Below are 19,986 nucleotides of genomic sequence, written 5' to 3' on the forward strand. Positions count from 1 at the left end.
ATCTACATTATCTATCTATTTTTGCATTTTCATGCACTGGTAATTCCTTGGAATTGCATTTCTAGTTCTTCTTCTAACGCACGCAATTCAGCTTCAACCGCTTCACGTAGAAACTCCATTCAAACTATGTCGCGTAGGTCTTACTTACGTGATGTGGGCAATGTATTTTTCAACTTTGTAACTTTTATACTTTTTAAACTATTAGTTAAAATCTATTACAATTTCCCCCATAGACTTAACATTGCTCATTATGACATCACGGCAGCAATTAGAATCTTACGCCAGGTGGCCGGCCACCTGGGCACCAACTGTCAGTTTCTCTGGCTTTAAGCATACAGTCTCTCAGAAGACTACATATCCTGTTTCCTCTGTCCACAACTGTTTCAAAATAAAAGTCCTCACTGCAATAATACACTATTAAATCATTTAACCATTGAAACTACTCAACTATTGAACTGTTCAACCATTCCAACTGTCAGTTATCATCCACTATGCCTCCAGTCAACTACATGAAACCTCCATGTACCTAGCAACCAACATAGCAACCATTAAAATTAAGTGTTTATGACCGTTTCCATAGCAACCAACATGATTATACTGCAGTAACTTCTTGTTTCCAGATAGTGGCCAACATGGATACCCTGGCAACAAATGTTTCAAAATAAAAGTCCTCACTAACAAGTTAGCTAGTTAGCATGATTAGCATAGTTAGCATTGTTAGCATAGTTAGCATTTTAGCATAACTTTTAGAAATCATCAACTAAGTTAGCTAATCAACCTGGTTAGCATTGTTAGCAACTTTAGCATTGTTAGCATAGTTAGCATTTTTAACATTACTGCTAGAAATCATCAGCTAAGTTAGCTAATCAACGTGGTTAGCATTGTTAATAAAGTTAGCATTGTTACCATAGTTAGCATTGCTAGCATAATTAGCATTTTAGCATAACTGCTAGAAATCATTAGCTAAGTTAGCTAATCAACCTGGTTAGCACTGTTAGCATAGTTATCATTTTTACCATAACTGCAAGAAATCAGTAGCTAAGTTAACCAATCAGCCTGGTTATCATTGTTACCATAGTTAACATTTTAACATGAATAGCAATCATTAGTTAAGTTGGAACTGGGATGTTTCAGCTTTAAACTGTCTACCTTCACACTATCAACTTTCTTTAAACTATGGAATCACCATCTTTACCCTAGCTACACCTTAGTAGCCATATCTACGTTATCTACACATTTTTGCATTTTCATGCACTGGTAATTCCTTGGAATTGCATTTCTAGTTTCTCTTTGTCGCCATGGTATTGGGGGAAACGCGGAGAAACGAGACGGTCAGTCCTCGTATTTTTTCTTTGCGTTTCGTTATAAGAAATATATAGGTAATAGTTAGGGCAGCCGTGGTGTACTGGTTAGTGCATCGGGCTTGTAACCGGAGGGTTGCCGGTTTGATCCCCGACCAGTCCACCATGGCTGAAGTGTCCTTGAGCAAGGCACCTAGCCCCTCACTGCTCCCCGAGCACCGCTGGTTGGGCAGGCAGCTCACTGCTCTGGGTTGTGTGATTCACCTGGCTGTGTGTTCACTGTGTGCTGTGTGTTCACTAATTCGGTTAAATGCAGAGAACTGAATTTCCCTCACGGGATCAAAAAAGTATATATTCTATTCTATTCATTAGTTAGTCTTGAATTATTATTGAACAGATAGGCTACGGGATCTGATAATTTGCTGCGCAATTGACCAAGCAACCGCGGACCGACAGAAAAAGAAAGCAAACGTTGCTGCTATCGGGAGGAAATGCTTGCTAATTTTATGTGTTTAAACATAGAGCCATACAATTAGGTGTGTCTGTTATTATGATAATTTTCGAGCATAACTGCTTGTCCATAGCTCAGTGACAGGTGTTAATAGCCTTGCCATAAGCACTGCTGTGGAATGCAGGTGCTTCTTTTATTATGCGATTAGAGCATAAGCGCTTACTCATATAGACTATAACTCAGGGACAGGTGCAAAACCACCAACTGGGATGGATCGAAGGGCAAGCAAGCACTGCCACACAACGTGAAGGCTTTTGTGTTGTCAACACTAAACATAAAGTTTCCTACGATGGGGAGAAGTGGCCGCAAGGACTGCATCGATAAGATCAACGAATGCCTTCGCAAGCCCCAAAACCCCGGTGATAAATTTTCTTTCCTTTAATTCAATAAAAAAAATGTTTATCTGAAGAACTTTTCCGAGGTTGTCTTGTCTACCAAATCCAAAACTTAAATAGCGTAAACACTTTATCTTATGAAAAAACTCTTAGGGGGAACAGTTAGGCAGCCCTTCCTCCATATCGTAGTAAATTAATTATCATAATTTATTAGAGGGATCAAAAAAACTCATAAAGTAGGCTAGCCTGCTACTTTTTCCAGACTAAATGTGTCACTTTAGTGATTGGCTCTTTCAAATGCAAATGAGGTGGATGGGCTTTTGAATGGGCCTGCTGCAGGTGAGAGGACAAATCCTAAGAATTTGTTGTTTTTACAAAGTGCCATTATCATTGGCATATTCTCTTAAAACAAGTTTAGAGCGAACGTTTCAACTATGTTTGCCATGGTAGACAAAAACACTCAAATAAAACAATAGCCTAAAAAATAACTGTAGTGCGTAATGGACACGGCTCTATATCCTAAATAATTTTCGATATCTGACCGTCCATTGTTACAATGTTACAAAATGCGCGATCTTCTCCATGCATGTATCCTACGGTTATAAGTAAAGTGACAAGCATAGGCATGTATTAAAGAGATTTCTGTTAAATATATTTTATTTTCAGTCGTCAAAAGTGGTGAGGACAAAATCTGTGATAACAAGTGCTGGGTACATGTAGGCTACCCAGCGTCGCCGGTTAAAATGAACATGCCTCCGTTTTAAAATAGCCTATACACATTTCTAAGTATTCCTAGCATGTAAATGTAGCCAAAATGTCCATCTTGTCCATCTCTTTCGTCTTCGCCTTGACATTGACAATAATAGCCTATTCACGGAAATGCGGTCTTGTAACCGTAGCCTAATGAATTCATGAATTAATCTAAGGTTGCCTTTCGAGTAGCCTATTTCAGGTTGAATTGAAGGCTATTTCCTGCTGATAGGCCTATAGGTTTCTAAAACCATTTTCATTCATTTCAACAATGGTTTATTGAAACGTCGTTTGATTAATTTCGCCAGTCATCACTTTCATTTTAATGATTAAATGAGACGGATATGCGGAGCATTTCTCTCCCTCTCCATTGACCAAAACGTTGCTCTGGCATCTCTGCTGGACTGACTGAGTTATAGGCTACGTCGAGTGAGAGAGCTGTGAGGTAGGCTGTAAACATTCGAAAACTCTGCAACTGCAATCTAACATGCCGAGCGTCATGTCTCTTTTCTCCGCTTGTCACCAGCGCGGTGTCCTCGGGTTTTTCCATGAGCCGAACCTTCATATTATTAGGGCGGTCTATGTTGCCCCCTTGCGGTTGCAGTTTTCCCGATGCTTCGGGAGTCCCGATGTGCGGGAAAGAAAGGAGCATTCTCAACCCGTACCATCTGTATGTGTTTAGAAAACAACATCATATGCTTATTTACTCAGTGAGTTGATGTTGATGAGTTTCTTGTGTCTCCTTATGTATACAGCCCACAGACACACAGAGCTCCATCTCCAGTGCCCAGCTGTGTGTCCATGAAGAGTGATGTGTCTATGGGTGAGCCTCCCCTCTTCAGCAGTGAACCAGTTCCATCAGGTGTAGAGTGAGTAGTTATCAGTCTGTAGTTTTTATAGGCTATGAGCTGTTAACAAACGACACTGACATACAATACCATGAACATGCATGCACGCACACATACACACACATACACACACACACTATGGAAATGAGATGGTTGAGATAAGTTAAAAAAAAGTAAATGTAAGAAATCATAGCTCCTCATCAGTGACAAAGTTCTAACCTGCTCTCCTAAGGATGGACACCATATAGATCTGTATGTGCCCAGTTGTGTGTCCATGAAGAGTGATTGGTCCAAGGGTTATGTGCCCTTCTTCAGCAGTGAACCAGTTCCATCAGGTCTAGAGTGAGTTATCAGTCTGTAGACATGTCAGTCACATGTTATTCTGCATACACAGACAGACACTGACCCAACAATAAAAGTGAATGCAAAAGTTCATAGCTTTGCATCTGTTGGATTGTCTAGTGCAGGGGTATTCAATTAAAATTCAAAGAGGTCCAGTTACTAAAATTTCCTCCCAGCAAAGGTCCGAATTGTATATTGTCACTCAAAATAGTGTAGACTACCCTGATGTTAATAAAATCAATAACGCATGTACATTTCTAGGCCTATTTAATTTATTGCTAAATTTCAAGTGTTTTCAAAGTAATAGCCTGTGCTTTTAACATACCAACAAGTCTTAACTTGAATGGTAGCCTACGTGAATGCAAAACAATACTGTAGTTGTCTACATTTCAATAAGTTGACAGACAACAGACACTGAATTTATTCTGAATAAAATGAATATAGCCTGAAGTGCAAACACAGCTTTGAGCAGCCTGAACTATGGGCCTATATTTCAAGTAGGCCTAAAGTAAAACATTCAGAATCTTTTGAGTAAAATAAAAGTGTATCTTTAAGAAAACAAATACTGCTTTCTGAACAGCTGCATCAAGCTGTGCCAGCACATCCTCTGCTAATACTTCAGCTTTTCTTGTTGTTGAAGCTAACAATGGGATCTGTAAAGTTTCTGCAGCCGCATTAAGCACTCATTCACAACTGTTCCATCGCTAAATGCTCTCTTGTTTTGCACCAAAATCCATGCAATCTTTAACAAACACTCATTTGCCTGTAAATGCATGTGTGATCACGCGAGTAGACCTGTCATAGTGTGTTTTCAACTTGATAATAGCCTACCTAGTAAAAGCAGACCTTCCTGCCTGGAAGGTCTGAAGTTACCTAAACAAGAAACGATTACATTTTGGGAGTGATTCGAATAACCGTCTTGATTCAGGGGGCGCTTGCGGGGGTCTGCGCTCTCGGACTCGGAGTGCTTTTCAAGTTTGACTTGCCCTCACTGCGGACTTCTGCGCGTAGGCTACCTTTCTTCAAACGACCAGTGTTTGATCTCATGTGACGCTAACGTTACCATTTTTTTTAATCAACGGGACAGTTTCAAAGCACATCTATCTGTCTATTCATCTTTAAAAGTTCGGTTTTCACAATCTATTTTTGAGCAAGCCATTTTCTCTCATCTCTTCTCTCTTTCCCGCTAGGCCTATTCACTGTTGCTGAAACGTAAACAATCGAGTTGATTGGCTTGGCTACTGATGATGCTCTTTCATATTAGGCCGACAATTTTAACGGGTCCGGACAGAACCGTCACTGGGTCCGGACCCGGACCGCGGCCCGCCATTTGGTGATGCCTGGTCTAGTGGTTTGTGTTGTGTTTTAGTTCTAATGTCTGAATTGAGGATGGTCAACAAAGCTTGACAGCTGGATTAGGATTGGTGATTAAATGAAATTCCAATTCTAACTTAGTATTCAAATTTAGTAGTGGTTTGGCCCCTCTGTCTTTTGTGGAATGGATCCTTTAAACCTCTATTCTGAAAACAGGTTTCAAGTGCAGATATAATAAAAATGCATAGTGCACATTTTAATCAGTAGATTATCTGAGGAGCAATTAGTGCATTAGTCCAAGTGTTGTTTGTCTGATGTCCCTGCAGGTTAAGGGCTGATCTGACCCAGGCTCTAGGACCCAGCAGACACCTGCACACTGGACATACAGCAGGCAGAGAGAGGGAACTAGGTGAGTATACATTTTTGATTTGTTCAGGTTTTCTGAAAAGTAAAGTCCTGGTATCAAACTGATCTCAGCGCCTAAATTTCAGTGTGTGATTGTGGGTATTGTGCTTATTTTATTGAGGTGAATGCGGGACTATTGACCGGACAGACCAACTTCTGACTTGATCTATTGTAGATTGTCTATTTGTAGTGACTTCGTGAGTATATGAATCATTTTTATTATTGACTTTTATAATGATTAATGACTTGTTTTGTCATTTTTAAACAGATGAGAACCTGAAGAGAATTATAAAGAATCACAAAGCCAGTCTGAAGAGGAGGTTTGAGAACATCTCTGAAGGCATCATCAAACCAGGAGCTGAGATACTCCTCAATAAGATCTACACAGAGCTCTACATAACAGGAGGAGAGAGTGAAGGGGTGAATAAGGAACATGAGGTTTGGCAGGTAGAGTCAGCGTCCAGATCTCAATCCACAGAAGACACACCAATCAACTGCAATGACATCTTCAAGCCCTTACCTGGACAGAAGAAGCACATCAGAACTGTCATGACCAAAGGTGTTGCTGGAATTGGAAAAACTGTCTCAGTTCAGAAGTTCATTCTTGATTGGACAGATGGGGTAGCCAATCATGATGTAGATTTTATGTTTCCCCTTTCTTTCCGTGAGCTTAATTTAGTCAGAGGTGCTCAGTATAGTCTTCACAGGCTCCTGCTTGACTTCCACCCTGAGCTGAAGGAGCTGAATGATGGTGAAGGATACAAAGACTGTCAGGTTGTGTTCATCTTTGATGGTTTGGATGAGAGTCGGTTGACTCTGGACCTGGAGCAGAACAGTGAGTTGTCTGATTTGAAAGAAACATCATCAGTGGATGTTCTGATGACGAGCCTCATTCAGGGAACTCTACTTCCCTCTGCACTCATCTGGATAACCTCAAGACCAGCTGCAGCCAGTCAGATTTCTGAGCAGTTCATTGACCAGGTAACAGAAGTACGAGGATTCAATGACCCTCAGAAGGAAGAATACTTCAGGAAGAGAATCAGAGATGAGAGTCAGGCCAACAGAATCATCTCACACATTCAGACATCCAGGAGTCTCCATATTATGTGCCACATTCCAGTCTTTTGTTGGATTGCAGCTACTGTACTCCAGCAGACGCTGGAAAAGAAAAACATCAAAGACATTCCCAAAACGCTGACTGAGATGTTCATACACTTCTTGCTCATCCAAACCACAAGAAAGGATCAGAAGTATCAGAGTGGATCTGAAAAAGATACAAAGAAACTTCTGGAATCTCAGAGGATCATTTTACTGAAGCTGGCAGAACTGGCTTTCAAGAATCTAGAGAATGGCAACCTCATGTTTTATGAGGAAGACCTGAGAGAGTGTGGCATTGATGTCAGTGAAGCCTCAGTGTACTGTGGCATGTGCACTGAGATCTTCAAGACAGAAACTGTGGAATCTCAGAAGAAGAAGGTCTACTGCTTTGTGCATCTGAGTGTCCAGGAGTTTCTGGCAGCTGTGTTTGTGTTTCACTCGTATTTGGAGGGGAACCACACGGCATTGGAATCCCTCTTCAGTGATGAGCATAGAAATGAACTCAATCCATCAATGTTATATTCTTTTCAGTCAGTACTAAGATTAAAACCTCAAGATAACTTACATGTTTTACTGAAGAGTGCGGTTGATAAGGCTTTGGAGAGCCAGAATGGACACCTGGATCTGTTCCTTCGCTTCCTTATGGGCATTTCTCTGGAGAGAAATCACAGACTTCTGCAGGGTCTACTGTGCAACACACACAATAGTTCTCATAGTATTAAGGAAACATGTCAGTATATGAAGAAGCTCAACAGAGAAGGTCTCTCTCCTGAACGATGCATCAATCTTTTCCACTGCTTATTTGAAATGAATGATGATTCCATGCACAAAGAAATTCAGACATTCTTGTCATCACCAAAGAACATCAAACAGAAGTTATCTCCTGCCCACTGTTCAGCACTGGCCCACATGCTTCTGATGTCTGAGGATGTGCTGGATGAGATTGAGCTGAAGAAATACAACACATTAGATGAGGGACGCAGGAGACTGCTCCCAGCTGTGAGGTGCTGCAGAAAGGCACGGTGAGTTTCTGATGGAGAGACTTTGCTAATTATAGTGACTAAATATAATGTTGAAGTCACTAGTCTACTACCAGCTGGGGTGAACCCAGACTAACCTGTTAGCAAATTTGAATTTGGAATTTTTCAGTATGGAAAGGAGCCCATTGACATCTTGTTCCTGAATCACCAAAAATCCAGGACTGTTTTATTTCTTTACAATTGAGTAAATAACTACAATAAAACTATGATTAACTAACAAGATGTGCTTGCTGCACTTCTGAAATGGTTTTGGTAGATTTGAATGCACTAATGTAAGTTTAATTTCATTGCTGATTACGTCTCTGAAAGTCAGTTGGAAACAGGCGTCAATGGGATCTTTTTCAGACTGACCTGCCCTGACCGGTTCACCCAGACTAGTCTACTACCAATCTAGGCTGACGGTATAAAACCTTCAAAGATGCCTAGAGGTGAAATAGTCTTGTGTGAACATGCACTTCACTTTTTTATGACACAGATTTATTTGAATGAGCTTATGCAAATATGCCTGTCTGTAATACTCTGCCGGTGTAATTGGTTAATTTGGCCACACCCATTCCAGTACACTTTAAAACGATTTTGGTTTATGGCCTTTTAGACATGTAGATTTAGATATGTAATGTCCATTTTAAAGTGAAAGTTTGTTGAACTAAAAACAAATATCTATCAACCGTTTTAGTCTTTTAAAAATGCAAGATGGTAGATGGTTTTAGGTTGATTTGAGAAATTCCAGCTTCACTATGGGATTGTGGTTGAAAGTGTTTCATAAAGTGTCACTTACAGTATGTTAATAAATTGCTTATAATGTATATTATATAATTCCTATAACATTGTGTGAGAGAGAGAGATCTGCGAAAGATCACTTGGTGGTGCTTATTGTGTCCCATTTATCCATCTCTGCAATATTCATGTTGTTATGCAGACTTGCTGAATGCAAACTCTCAGAGAAGTCCTGTGGAATTTTGAGAGGGAGAGAGAGAGACGCGGATCACTGGTGCTGATTTATCGGGGCACCTTGTATCACATTTATCCATCTCTGTAATATTTTATCCTTTCTCATGTTGTAATGCAGACTTGCTGAATGCAAACTCTCAGGGAAGTCCTGTGGAATTGTGGCTGCTGTTCTACAGTCACCAAACTCCCTGATAGAGCTGGACCTGAGTCACAATGACCTGGGAGATTCTGGAGTTCAGCGTCTCTCTAAGGGACTGTCTAGTCCCCACTGCAAACTGCAGACCTTAAGGTTGGTGTTAGTCAGACATTGTCTTTGTAAAGGATTATTATTATGACTAGCATAGCACATTATGGTTTGGTTGGTGTTTTATATGTGTCTTAAAGGGATATTCCGCCATTTTTGGAAATAAACTCATTTTCCACCTCCCCTCGAGCAAAACAATTGATATTTACCTTTTTCCCGTTCATCCAGCTATTCTGTGAGTCTGGCGATACAACTTTTAGCTTCAGCCTAGCATACATCATTGAAACGGATTAGACCAGTAGCATCTCGCCTGCTAGCATCATGTTTAAAAGTGACTAAGATTTCCGGTAATTTTCCCATTTAAAGCGTGTCTCTTCTCAAGTTAGAAAGTGCAATAAGACCAACTGAAAATGAAACCTGGCGTTTTTCTAAGCTGATTTGACATGGAACTACACTCTCATCTGGCGTAATAATCAAGGCAACTTGCAAACTACTGGCATGTTGTCTATGGGGACTATTTTCAGAGGCTGCATGATATCACTGCACCAATGGTACGTTTGCAAATCCATCCATGGCTGAAGTGCCCTTGAGCAAGGCACCTAACCCCTCACTGCTCCCCGAGCACCGCTGTTAAGCAGGCAGCTCACTGCTCTGGGGTAGCTTCAACAGCGGCGCTCGAAACTCGACCCCAGTCCAATATGCGGGAGAAAACTGTGGTTGTTCTTATGTTGTGTAGTAGGATGGATGGGTGGATGGATCCTGATGAGCTCAGCCAATTGTGTTCTGTAGTTTGACTGCAGTGGCCTCTATCCTAACAGCATCAGTAGCATAGACAAGGGAAGGGAAGGATGACCGTAAGCTTTCAATACCCCTGCTAGAACTAACTCTCTCTCTCTCTCTCTCTCTCTCTCTCTCTCTCTCTCTCTCTCTCTCTCTCTCTCTCTCTCTCTCAGGCTCAGTAAATGTGGTATCTCAGATGAAGGTTATGTTTGTCTGGCTCTGGCTCTGATGTTAAACCCCACCTGTGTAAAAGTACTGGATGTGAACAACAATCATCCTGGAGAATCAGCACAGAATCAGTTATCTGCTACACTGGAGGATCCTCACCGCAAAGTTGAAGCACTTCAGTATGTACTCTAGAGAATCAGATACATCAATTTGTAGTCTGGATTGATTGATTGATTAATTGATTGATTTGTTCTTACATTCACGCAAGTGAGGATATGTAATTGCATTCAGTAGCCTAACCAGTACTGTATAATCTCCACACAGAACAGAACATTTGATTGACAAACTACAGCAAAAAGCTCTACTTTTGAATTAAAAAAATATTTCTGACTGTATAGTTAGAACACATACATTAACAAGTAGACTACAGTATGTGACCTGTTACTGTTACTGCAGAAGGACTAGTTCTCACTAAAGGTAACAAATGAGTCATGAGTCAATCATTAATCAGCCAATCTAAATGCAGCATCAACTACACTGTTTACACTGATGTCATTTATCATCATTTATCATCATATTATGTTAAATTCACTAAATGTAGTCAATTTGATTCAAAGTAACCTTGCATAATATGTAGAGTTCTTCTGTCATAATCCTGTCAAATGTTGTTGCAGACTTGCTGACTGTAAACTCACTGATAAGTCCTGTGAGATTGTTACTTCAGTTCTACAATCACCAAACTCACTGCTACAGCTGGACCTGAATTACAATGATCTGGGGGATTCTGGAGTTCAGATTCTCTCTAAAGGACTGTCCAGTTTGAACTGCAAGATACACACATTAAGGTGGGTATACATTTTATTATCATCTTAGGGAGAAGAACCATGACGTATATAACAATGAATATAACATCAACTGGTCAGCACTGAACATGCTGTAGTAGCGTATCGCTTATATAATTGCATTTGTGTAGTCAAACTTTTGAGCCGATTTGTTAGTTTCAGGATTTGTTTGTGGATTAAGCAATATGGCAGCAGTGAGAGTGGCATCTGTAGCAGATATCACCATGGCTGTGATTTGCAATATGGCAGCAGTGAGAGTGGTGTGGGTAGCAGATATCAGCATGGCTGTGATTTGCAGTTATAGGCATGAGATAGAGGGTGCCTGAACATTTATTTAGAGCAGGGGTCTCAAACTCGCGGGCCAATTGCGGCCCGCGAGACGATATTTTGCGGCCCGCGCAGATGAAGTCGAAGCTTAATGTTAGTGCGGCCCGCGCAGATGCATCTGGGCATTTTATATTTTGTAACAATCGTGGGCTGGGCTCTATGGCTGCGCTACCATAGCTCAGGCTCGTGACAACAACACGAATTAGCAATTGTTTACTTGCATCATGTTCCAGCCTGCAACTTTCTGTCAAAATAATAATGTAGCCTAAGTCGCCCCATGAGGGTATTTTTTATGTGATAAACGACACGGGTTAAAACAGACCTATGCGGCCCCCCAACCAGTTGATGTTGGTCACAGTGGCCCCCAGCTCATTTGAGTTTGAGACCCCTGATTTAGAGCATTGGAGCAGATCTGTAGTTTATTGATATTTTAATGATGCAGGGCTGTACGCTAAGCTTTTTCACTAGGAGCACAGGTGCTCCTAAATGAAAAAGTTTAGGAGCACAGAAAAAAATTTAGGAGCACTATGAAATTTCCTTGAAAATCTTCTTGCCTTAAGCAGGATACAGATCATTCACAGCAGTGGCAATCATAGTCTCTGCTCAAACCCTACACAAACAGAAAATGGCTTGTCTTGTTTCTATTTCATATTTTGAATTCAGAATTTGTATACATTTTGTTATCAATTTATAGCATTTTAGGATCTGCATAATTACTTATAGCTTAAAATATTCAGTAAACTGAATACTTCATATTGATTACACTGTAATGATATTACAGGGGTGGTGTGCAGGTCTAATTGAGTGCCTGTCACTTTAAGATGTACGTGAAAATAATTAGGTTTCATTCGGTTTTAGGAAAAGAGTCAATCATGTTTTCATTAAATAACTTAAATGTTCAAAAAACGAACAAAGGTAAAGACAAATATTTCTGGTGTAATAGAAAAGATGAGTGTCCACTGTCCAGTAACGTTAACTTCTATGATTTAGGTAGCCTACCATGGCATGGCATCGTGAGTTGTCACTTTTTCCTTGGTCATGTTTAATTGGCTGGGTGCTTAACTTACTCTACCATGACTCGTCTTGGAGTTTGGTAGGCTATATCTGTTATATCCAATGAGTGACAACCAGAGCTCAAAATAAAACGTTACGGTATTCTCCTGATAACGTTAGTGGAATGGAATTAATGTGAATGTAACCTCCATACAAAGACGCAGAGTGGCTATATGATGCGCACATTTGGAATGAAAATGTTCCGCCTTTTTAAAGCAGGTGTAGCCTACACCAAATCGTGGTTAAATCCATAATTTAGACAACAGAATCAGTCGGATTTCTCTCATAGAAGTCAACCAGGCCTATGTCAAATGCAGGCTGGGGTGAAGCTAACACGGTTTCCACACCGTGTTTATCAACCGTGATAATAATAATATTTGAAATGAACACGGTAATTGTAGGCTATATAGTCAACATTCTTATCATGGTTTGCCGTTTCAACGGTAGGCTAATCGCTACAAAGTCACCAACTGATAACGAACAGATTGAAGAAAAAGAAGAATGGTTTTGGAGTGACATTTCTTGCGTGTGTGAGAGACAGCGAGGTTGATGCTGAAAGCGTGAGTTTCCAGCCAGGAGCGTTAGAGTTATCAACTATGAAATTTGTATACAGATGCGCGAAAATTGTACTAGCCTATACTTTGATCCACTTGGTGTGGATTTTTAGGAGCAAAATGCGAATAAAAGGGTTGAATTCAGTACTCGCACCTGTGCTCCCATTTCATATTTTCAATTAGCACTAATATATATTTCCTCGCATTTGCGACGAGGTGCTCGCAGTGTACAGCCCTGCGATGTGTTATTAGTTTACACACACACACACACACACACACACACACACACACACACACACACACACACATACACTATACATATATATAATCTCAATGAGGTTGAGTTGAACTGTAATTATTTATTAACCATCTGACTCAAATTATGTTAGTATAATAGTAGTTCAAGAGAGTTCATGTTTGGAGAGAAGGGTGGGCTTGACATGGTGCCAAGAATCCTGGCCATATGGCCGCTTAAAGCAACACCGTGTCGTTTTTCAACCTTTATAATACATTTCTAAGACCCTTGTGATGGTACATCGATTTACAATAGGTTGAATGACACGTCTGCCATAGCCTGACGGTGTCTGTAGCGCTTTTACTGGCACTACGGAACTTTGGGGTTCGGGTACGAACCAAAGACTACAAAATTCGACTGCTTTACTGCATAGGCTACACTTCCCCCACCACTTCCTCAAATTCAGTGCGAGCAGGGACGTGCACAGGGGGGTTGCTCAGGTTGCTCGGGCAACTGCCCATATGCCCTTCTCGACTCATGTTGCCCTTCCGAGGGCAACAAATAATAACTAGAAATGCAATTCCAAGGAATTACCAGTGCATGAAAATGCAAAAATAGATAGATAATGTAGATATGGTTACTAAGGTGTAGCTAGGGTAAACATGGTGGTTGCATAGTTTACAGAGAGTTGATAGTGTGGAGGTAGACAGTTTGTTGAAACATTCCTGTTCTAACTTAACTAATGATTTCTATTCATGTCAAAATGTTAACTATGGTAACAATGATAACCAGGTTGATTGGTTAACTTAGCTACTGATTTCTTGCAGTTATGGTAAAAATGTTAACTATACTAACTATGCTCACTGTGCTAACCAGGTTGATTAGCTAACTTGGCTAATGATTTCTAGCAGTTATGTTAAAAATGCTAACTATGCTAGCAATGCTAACTATGGATACAATGCTAACTTTACTAACAATGCTAACCAGGTTGATTAGCTAACTTAACGGATGATTTCTAGCAATACTGCTAAAAATGTAAACTATGCTAAATTCGCTAACAATGCTAACCAGGTTGGTTAGCTAACTTAGTTGATGATTTTTTGCAGTTATGCTAAAAATGCTAACTATGCTAAGAATGCTAACCAGGTTGATTAGCAAACTTAGCTAATCATTTCTAGCAGTTATGCTAAAAATGCTAACCATGCTAACTAGCTAACTTGCAATTGAGGACTTTTATTTTGAAACATTTGTTGCTAGGGTATCCATGGTGGCCACTATCAGGAAACAAGAAGTTACTGCAGTACAATCATGTTGGTTGCTATGGAAATGGTCATAAACGCTTCATTTTAATGGTTGCTATGTTGGTTGCTAGGTACATGGAGGTCTCATGTAGTTGACTGGAGGCATAGTTGATGATAACTGACAGTTGGAATGGTTGAACAGTTAAATAGTTGAGTGGTTTCAATGGTTAAATGATTTAATAGTGTATTATTGTAGTGAGGACTTTTATTTTGAAACAGTTGTGGAAAGAGGAAACAGTTTAACAGGATATGCAGTCTTCACAGAGAGATTGTATGCTTAAAGCCTGAGAGAGAGAGGGCTGCTGCAGGTGGGGCTGGCCACCTGGCATAAGACTCTAATTGCTTACGTCATAGAGGCCAATGTTAAGTCTATGGGGAAATGTATAATAGTTTTTAATTTATAGTTTAAAAAGTATAAAAGTTACAAAGTTGAAAAATACAAAGCCCGGATGGCCTATGTTAGACCTACGCAGCAAAGTTTGAATGAAGTTTCTACGTTAAACGGTTGAAGCTGCATTAACTGCGTTAGAAGAAGAAGAAGAACTAGAAATGCAATTCCAAGGAATTACCAGTGCATGAAAATGCAAAAATAGATAGATAATGTAGATATGGTTACTAAGGTGTAGCTAGGGTAAACATGGTGGTTGCATAGTTTACAGAGAGTTGATAGTGTGAAGGTAGACAGTTTAAAGATGAAACATTCCAGTTCTAACTTAACTAATGATTTCTATTCATGTTAAAATGTTGATTAGCTAACTTAGCTAATGATTTCTAACAATTATGCTAAAAATGCTAATTATGCTAGCAACGCTAACTTTACTAACAATGCTAGCCAGGTTGATTAGCTAACTTAACCAATGATTTCTAGCAGTAATGCTAAAAATGCTAACTATGCTAACAATGCTAAATTTGCTAACAATGCTAACCAGGTTGATTAGCTAACTTAGTTGATGATTTTTTAGCAGTTATGCTAAAAATGCTAACTATGCTAACAATGCTAACTATGCTAACCATGCTAACTAGCTAACTTGCTAGTGAGGACTTTTATTTTGAAACATTTGTTGCTAGGGTATCCATGGTGGCCACTATCAGGAAACAAGAAGTTACTGCAGTACAATCATGTTGGTTGCTATGGAAACGGTCATAAACACTTAATTTTAATGGTTGCTATGTTGGTTGCTAGGTCCAGGGAGGTTTCATGTAGTTGACTGGAGGCATAGTGGATGATAACTGACAGTTGGAATGGTTGAACAGTTCAATAGTTGAGTAGTTTCAATGGTTAAATGATTTAATAGTGTATTATTGCAGTGAGGACTTTTATTTTGAAACAGTTGTGGACAGAGGAAACAGTTTAACAGGATATGTGTAGGCTGTGTTCGAACTGCGTGCTAAATACTAGTCACATACTGATAATGACGTGAAGTAGCAAATAGTATGCAGTGTTTGGAAAATGTAATATTACCAGTACACAAAAGTTTCCCGGATGTTATACTGATGGGATACTGCATCCCATAATGCATAGCGATTGTTTCCAGCTTCAGAAAATTTCAGTAACAATGGCGGACAGCGAAGGGACAAGTATGGCAAAAACCGGAGATGAAGAGCACAAATGTGAGTATTAGTTGGGTGTTTTGGTATGGAATGTTTCGTGGCTTCTGTTATTGTGGAAGTTTTATTACTGTAGAGCTGTATTTGTGTATGTGCAAGTGAATAAATAGCCCAACTTAACCAAAGCTAACGTAAACTAACTGGCGCTCAATGGAAATGAATGGTAGAAACCTGTTAGCTTGCTAAGTCGCTAAATAGCATGACGATTTTCTAGCCTCTAGGTAACGTCGTCATTCACATTAACGAGAGCAATGTTTATTTATAGCCTAGTTATCGTTATGGTTATCATTCTTGGTGTGAACGGCCCTTATCTCCTAAGTATTCTGTCAGTTATAACTGACAGAACTCTATTCGTACTTTTAAAAAATAAGTTTAATTTATAAAAGTGTAATGTGAAAATCTTTGATAGCTAAGTTGCTTTGGTATCTAGGCTACTGAGAAATGAGCACCTGGTTCAAAACAGTTCCCAGTTTAAGCCTACTGCTCTTTGATAAGTGATATCATAGCCGGATTTGGGTATAACCAGAGAATGTCTAGGGCTCTGGTATAGCCTAATGATGGAAAATAAAATGGTAATGGCAGAAAATAAATTTCTCCTTACTAATATTTGATTTTAAATGAGTGTTTATAAGAAAGTGTCTAAGATGGTAAAAGATGTAACCTCTATCTCTAGGACTGGCACAACGTCATGCACAGTGGTCTTGGGAACATCGAAGGCTTCTGCAACAACCCTGTAGGAGGTGGCACTGGATAACCAATACTGAATGATGACAACCTCCAGTCTCTCCCCCAGCCTCCATCACAGTCCACTTCAAGTGTGTCCACAAGGGCATTGACAGAAGTCGTTCTTCAGATCCACATCTCCAAAGAGGAGACGGACAATAGATAGAATAGTGTTGCCATTCAGTTAGCAATATTGTCCCCTGGGGTCATTCTGAGAGAATGTGCACTTGTTGTTTTTCTTGATGTTAAAGTTCAGACATTTTAATCAATTGAAAGTATTTTGTTCAATGTTTAGTGTCATTTGTAAGGTAACTGTCATACAGTGGTCATTATGGGATTATCAATTGTCAGTGTAGCACAGTTACATTTACTTAATTTCACATTTCACTTAGTTGCAAACCCAAGTCTTGCCAATAATGACACCTTTTTGATCCATTAACCATGGTTGCATACGCCTTCATAAGAAAAGACAACTGTGGGCTACAATATTGTTAGTTTCTCTAGGCATATTGGTCTAATCACTCTGAATTCCTGCTGAAGAACGAGATTAAAGACCATCAGTATTGCAGACCTTCTTCTCCTTGCTTGTTTGTTGGCTCTCACCACAGAGAGGTAGCCTAAGACATATCAAAACGGTAGGACACACAGAAGTGCTACTCTCTCCACTGATCAACACTAGAGAAATGTTTTATGAACATTGTTGGCACTCTGATGGCAGCACAACAATAATTTTATAACACTGCACTTACCTGATTTCACAGCTTGTGCATCCTCTTAGCCTAACTCTTATAACGTTTGTATCAATTCATTGTATTCTTTTCTGTTATTTAAATTCCATTATATCCTAATAAGCTTAGGTGATTTTATTTATCCATAAACATATTATATATGAAACATCACACAGAGATTCTTCATGGGTAGGCTATGCTTTCTCCAGATGTCCAGACTCCAGTGTAGCCCAAAAGCTGGCTGATTTGATAAGTAAACAGAACAATCCTCCTGCCATGTCAAGTTTATTTATAGGCTATAGCCCATTTCATGCAACGTGCTTTACATAAACAAAAGCAAACTTGTGATGTTCTAAATTTCCAAGAACGCTAGAATTGAAATGCAATGATTAATGCATTTCAGCTTAACTCGTTTCCCACTGCAGTCTTATACAAATGAATGAGGTAGTTCGACTAATTGCCAATACGTTTTTCTTGCAAGTAGGTGGCGGTGCGTGCTTTAGGCTGTAGATGCATCACTGTATAAAATGCCTATATCTGGACACAACTAGACTGGAGGAACATGCTCAGTACTCCACATTTAGATTCGCTTCGTTTAGCAACGAACACAAATCATTATAGCCTGAGCATGTGTCACTAACGGGATAAACGTGAAGAATTCCCCAAAATATCAGACGTAATTGCGCTCACTTTAAATTGATTAGTTTAGACAGTTTCTTCAAGTCTACCTCTAAATAGGCTACTCGGAACAGAACACATAGCCTAGCCTAACTATAACATGGTATTGATTAAAATCTACGTTGAGCTCTCTAGAATGCATTGCGGTATTGCGTTAAAATGACCAACGTCACCGTAAGCTTGCTCACTTGATTTTACTAATCCATCAGCTGTTTTCCACAGGTGCTTCAGATACGCTAGCGATGGTAAAGGTCACAGACTAGTCGACCAAAAATGCTGACAAAGTTGGTATGGCTAAACGCTTTGTTGCGGTGCTGACTAAACTTATGAATAGAGTTCTGACAGTTATACAGAACATAAGGAGAGGGTCGTTCACACCAAGAACGATAACTAATAATTAAGCGAACACTGGTAAATGTTAATAACGACGTTAACAAGAGCTAGACAAGCTTCATGCTTAGCGACTTCGCTTTCTAATATCATTCATTTCCATTGAGCGCCAGCTAGTTCATGTTAACTTTGGATAAGCTGGGCTATTTCACTTGCACATGAACACAAGTAGCCTAGGCTACTAAAACTTCCACAATAACAGAAGCCACGAAACGTTCCATACCAAAACACCCAAACAATAATCACATTTGTATTCTTCGCCTCCGGTTTGCCATAGGCTTGTCCTTTCGCTGTCTGCCAGTGTTTTTGAATTTTTCTGAAACTGGAAATAATCGCTATGCATTATGGGATGCAGTATCTGAGTAGTGAGCATCATTGGTACACTGAGGATTTTGCCACCATTAGTACAACATCCTGGGAACTTTTGCATACTGGTAAAATCTAATTTTTCACACACTGCATACTGCTCGCTAGGTTCACGTCAGTATCAGTATGCGACTAGTACTTACCACCCATTTCAAACAGTGATTTAGTACGCTGTGCTGCTGGTGACGGCTACTGCGTACTGGGGTGGGGGGCGTAGTGTGCAGTACACAGTGTATACTTGACCAGTATGCAGTATGTAGTACTTAGCAAAAAATTCCGAACACAGCCGTAGTCTTCAGAGAGATTGTATGCTTAAAGCCTGAGACAGAAGGTGCCTCTCATATATAGCGTTTACGCGTCCTATCTCGCTCCTCACTGATCTACATAAAGAATGATGGAGCGGCAACAATGGGATAGTCTAGCCCTTCTTTTATCTTTCTTTATGTAGATCATTGAGGATCGAGGAGCGAGGGAGGACATATAAACACTGCTTGAGAGGGACCCACAGTAAATACTTTAAAAGTTGTATGTAGATAGGCTAATTAATGTTGATAGACAAAATGTTTAATGGATGTTGATAGGCAGATTGTTTAATAGATATTGATTGACAGTTTAATGGGTGGATGAGTGAATGGTCTGAAGAAGATGAATGGATAGAAGGTTGGATGGAATGTGCCTTATATTCTTGTTAAGAGAGACACTGATACAGCTCTCTGAGAGTAGTTGACACAGGTGTAATCAATTTAACTGGCTAGTCTTAAGAGAGCAAGAGTACTCTTAAAGCCTGAGACAGAGTAAATAATTTAAAAGTTGAATGTAGATAGTCTAATTAATGTTGATAGACAGAGAGTTTAATGGATGTTGATAGACAGATTGTTTAATAGATGTTGATAGACAGTTTAATGGGCGGATGAGTGAATGGTCTGAAGAAGATGAATGGATAGAATGTTGGATGGAATGTGCCTTATATTCTTGTAGAATGGAGAGACACAGCTCTCTACTGAGAGTAGTGGATACAGATACAGGTGTAATCAATTTAACTGGCTAGTCTTAAGAGAGCCAGCCTGAGACAGAGTAGATTGTTTAAAAGTTGA

General features: G+C 39.7%; 1 protein-coding gene across 1 annotated transcript in view; it reads left to right on the plus strand.

Moving 5' to 3' along the window:
• LOC134077435 (NACHT, LRR and PYD domains-containing protein 12-like) overlaps window positions 1-19,986 on the plus strand; it is a 39,116-nt gene that overhangs the window by 11,016 nt on the left and 8,114 nt on the right. Inside the window, exons 3-8 of the mRNA XM_062533077.1 lie at window positions 3,653-3,766; window positions 5,728-5,810; window positions 6,075-7,926; window positions 9,014-9,184; window positions 10,093-10,266; window positions 10,762-10,932. Of these exons, the coding sequence (XP_062389061.1) occupies window positions 3,653-3,766; window positions 5,728-5,810; window positions 6,075-7,926; window positions 9,014-9,184; window positions 10,093-10,266; window positions 10,762-10,932 (2,565 nt within the window). The remainder of the gene's footprint in view (window positions 1-3,652; window positions 3,767-5,727; window positions 5,811-6,074; window positions 7,927-9,013; window positions 9,185-10,092; window positions 10,267-10,761; window positions 10,933-19,986) is intronic.

The sequence above is a fragment of the Sardina pilchardus genome, chromosome 1, assembly GCF_963854185.1.
Source record: "Sardina pilchardus chromosome 1, fSarPil1.1, whole genome shotgun sequence".
NCBI lineage: Eukaryota > Metazoa > Chordata > Actinopteri > Clupeiformes > Clupeidae > Sardina > Sardina pilchardus.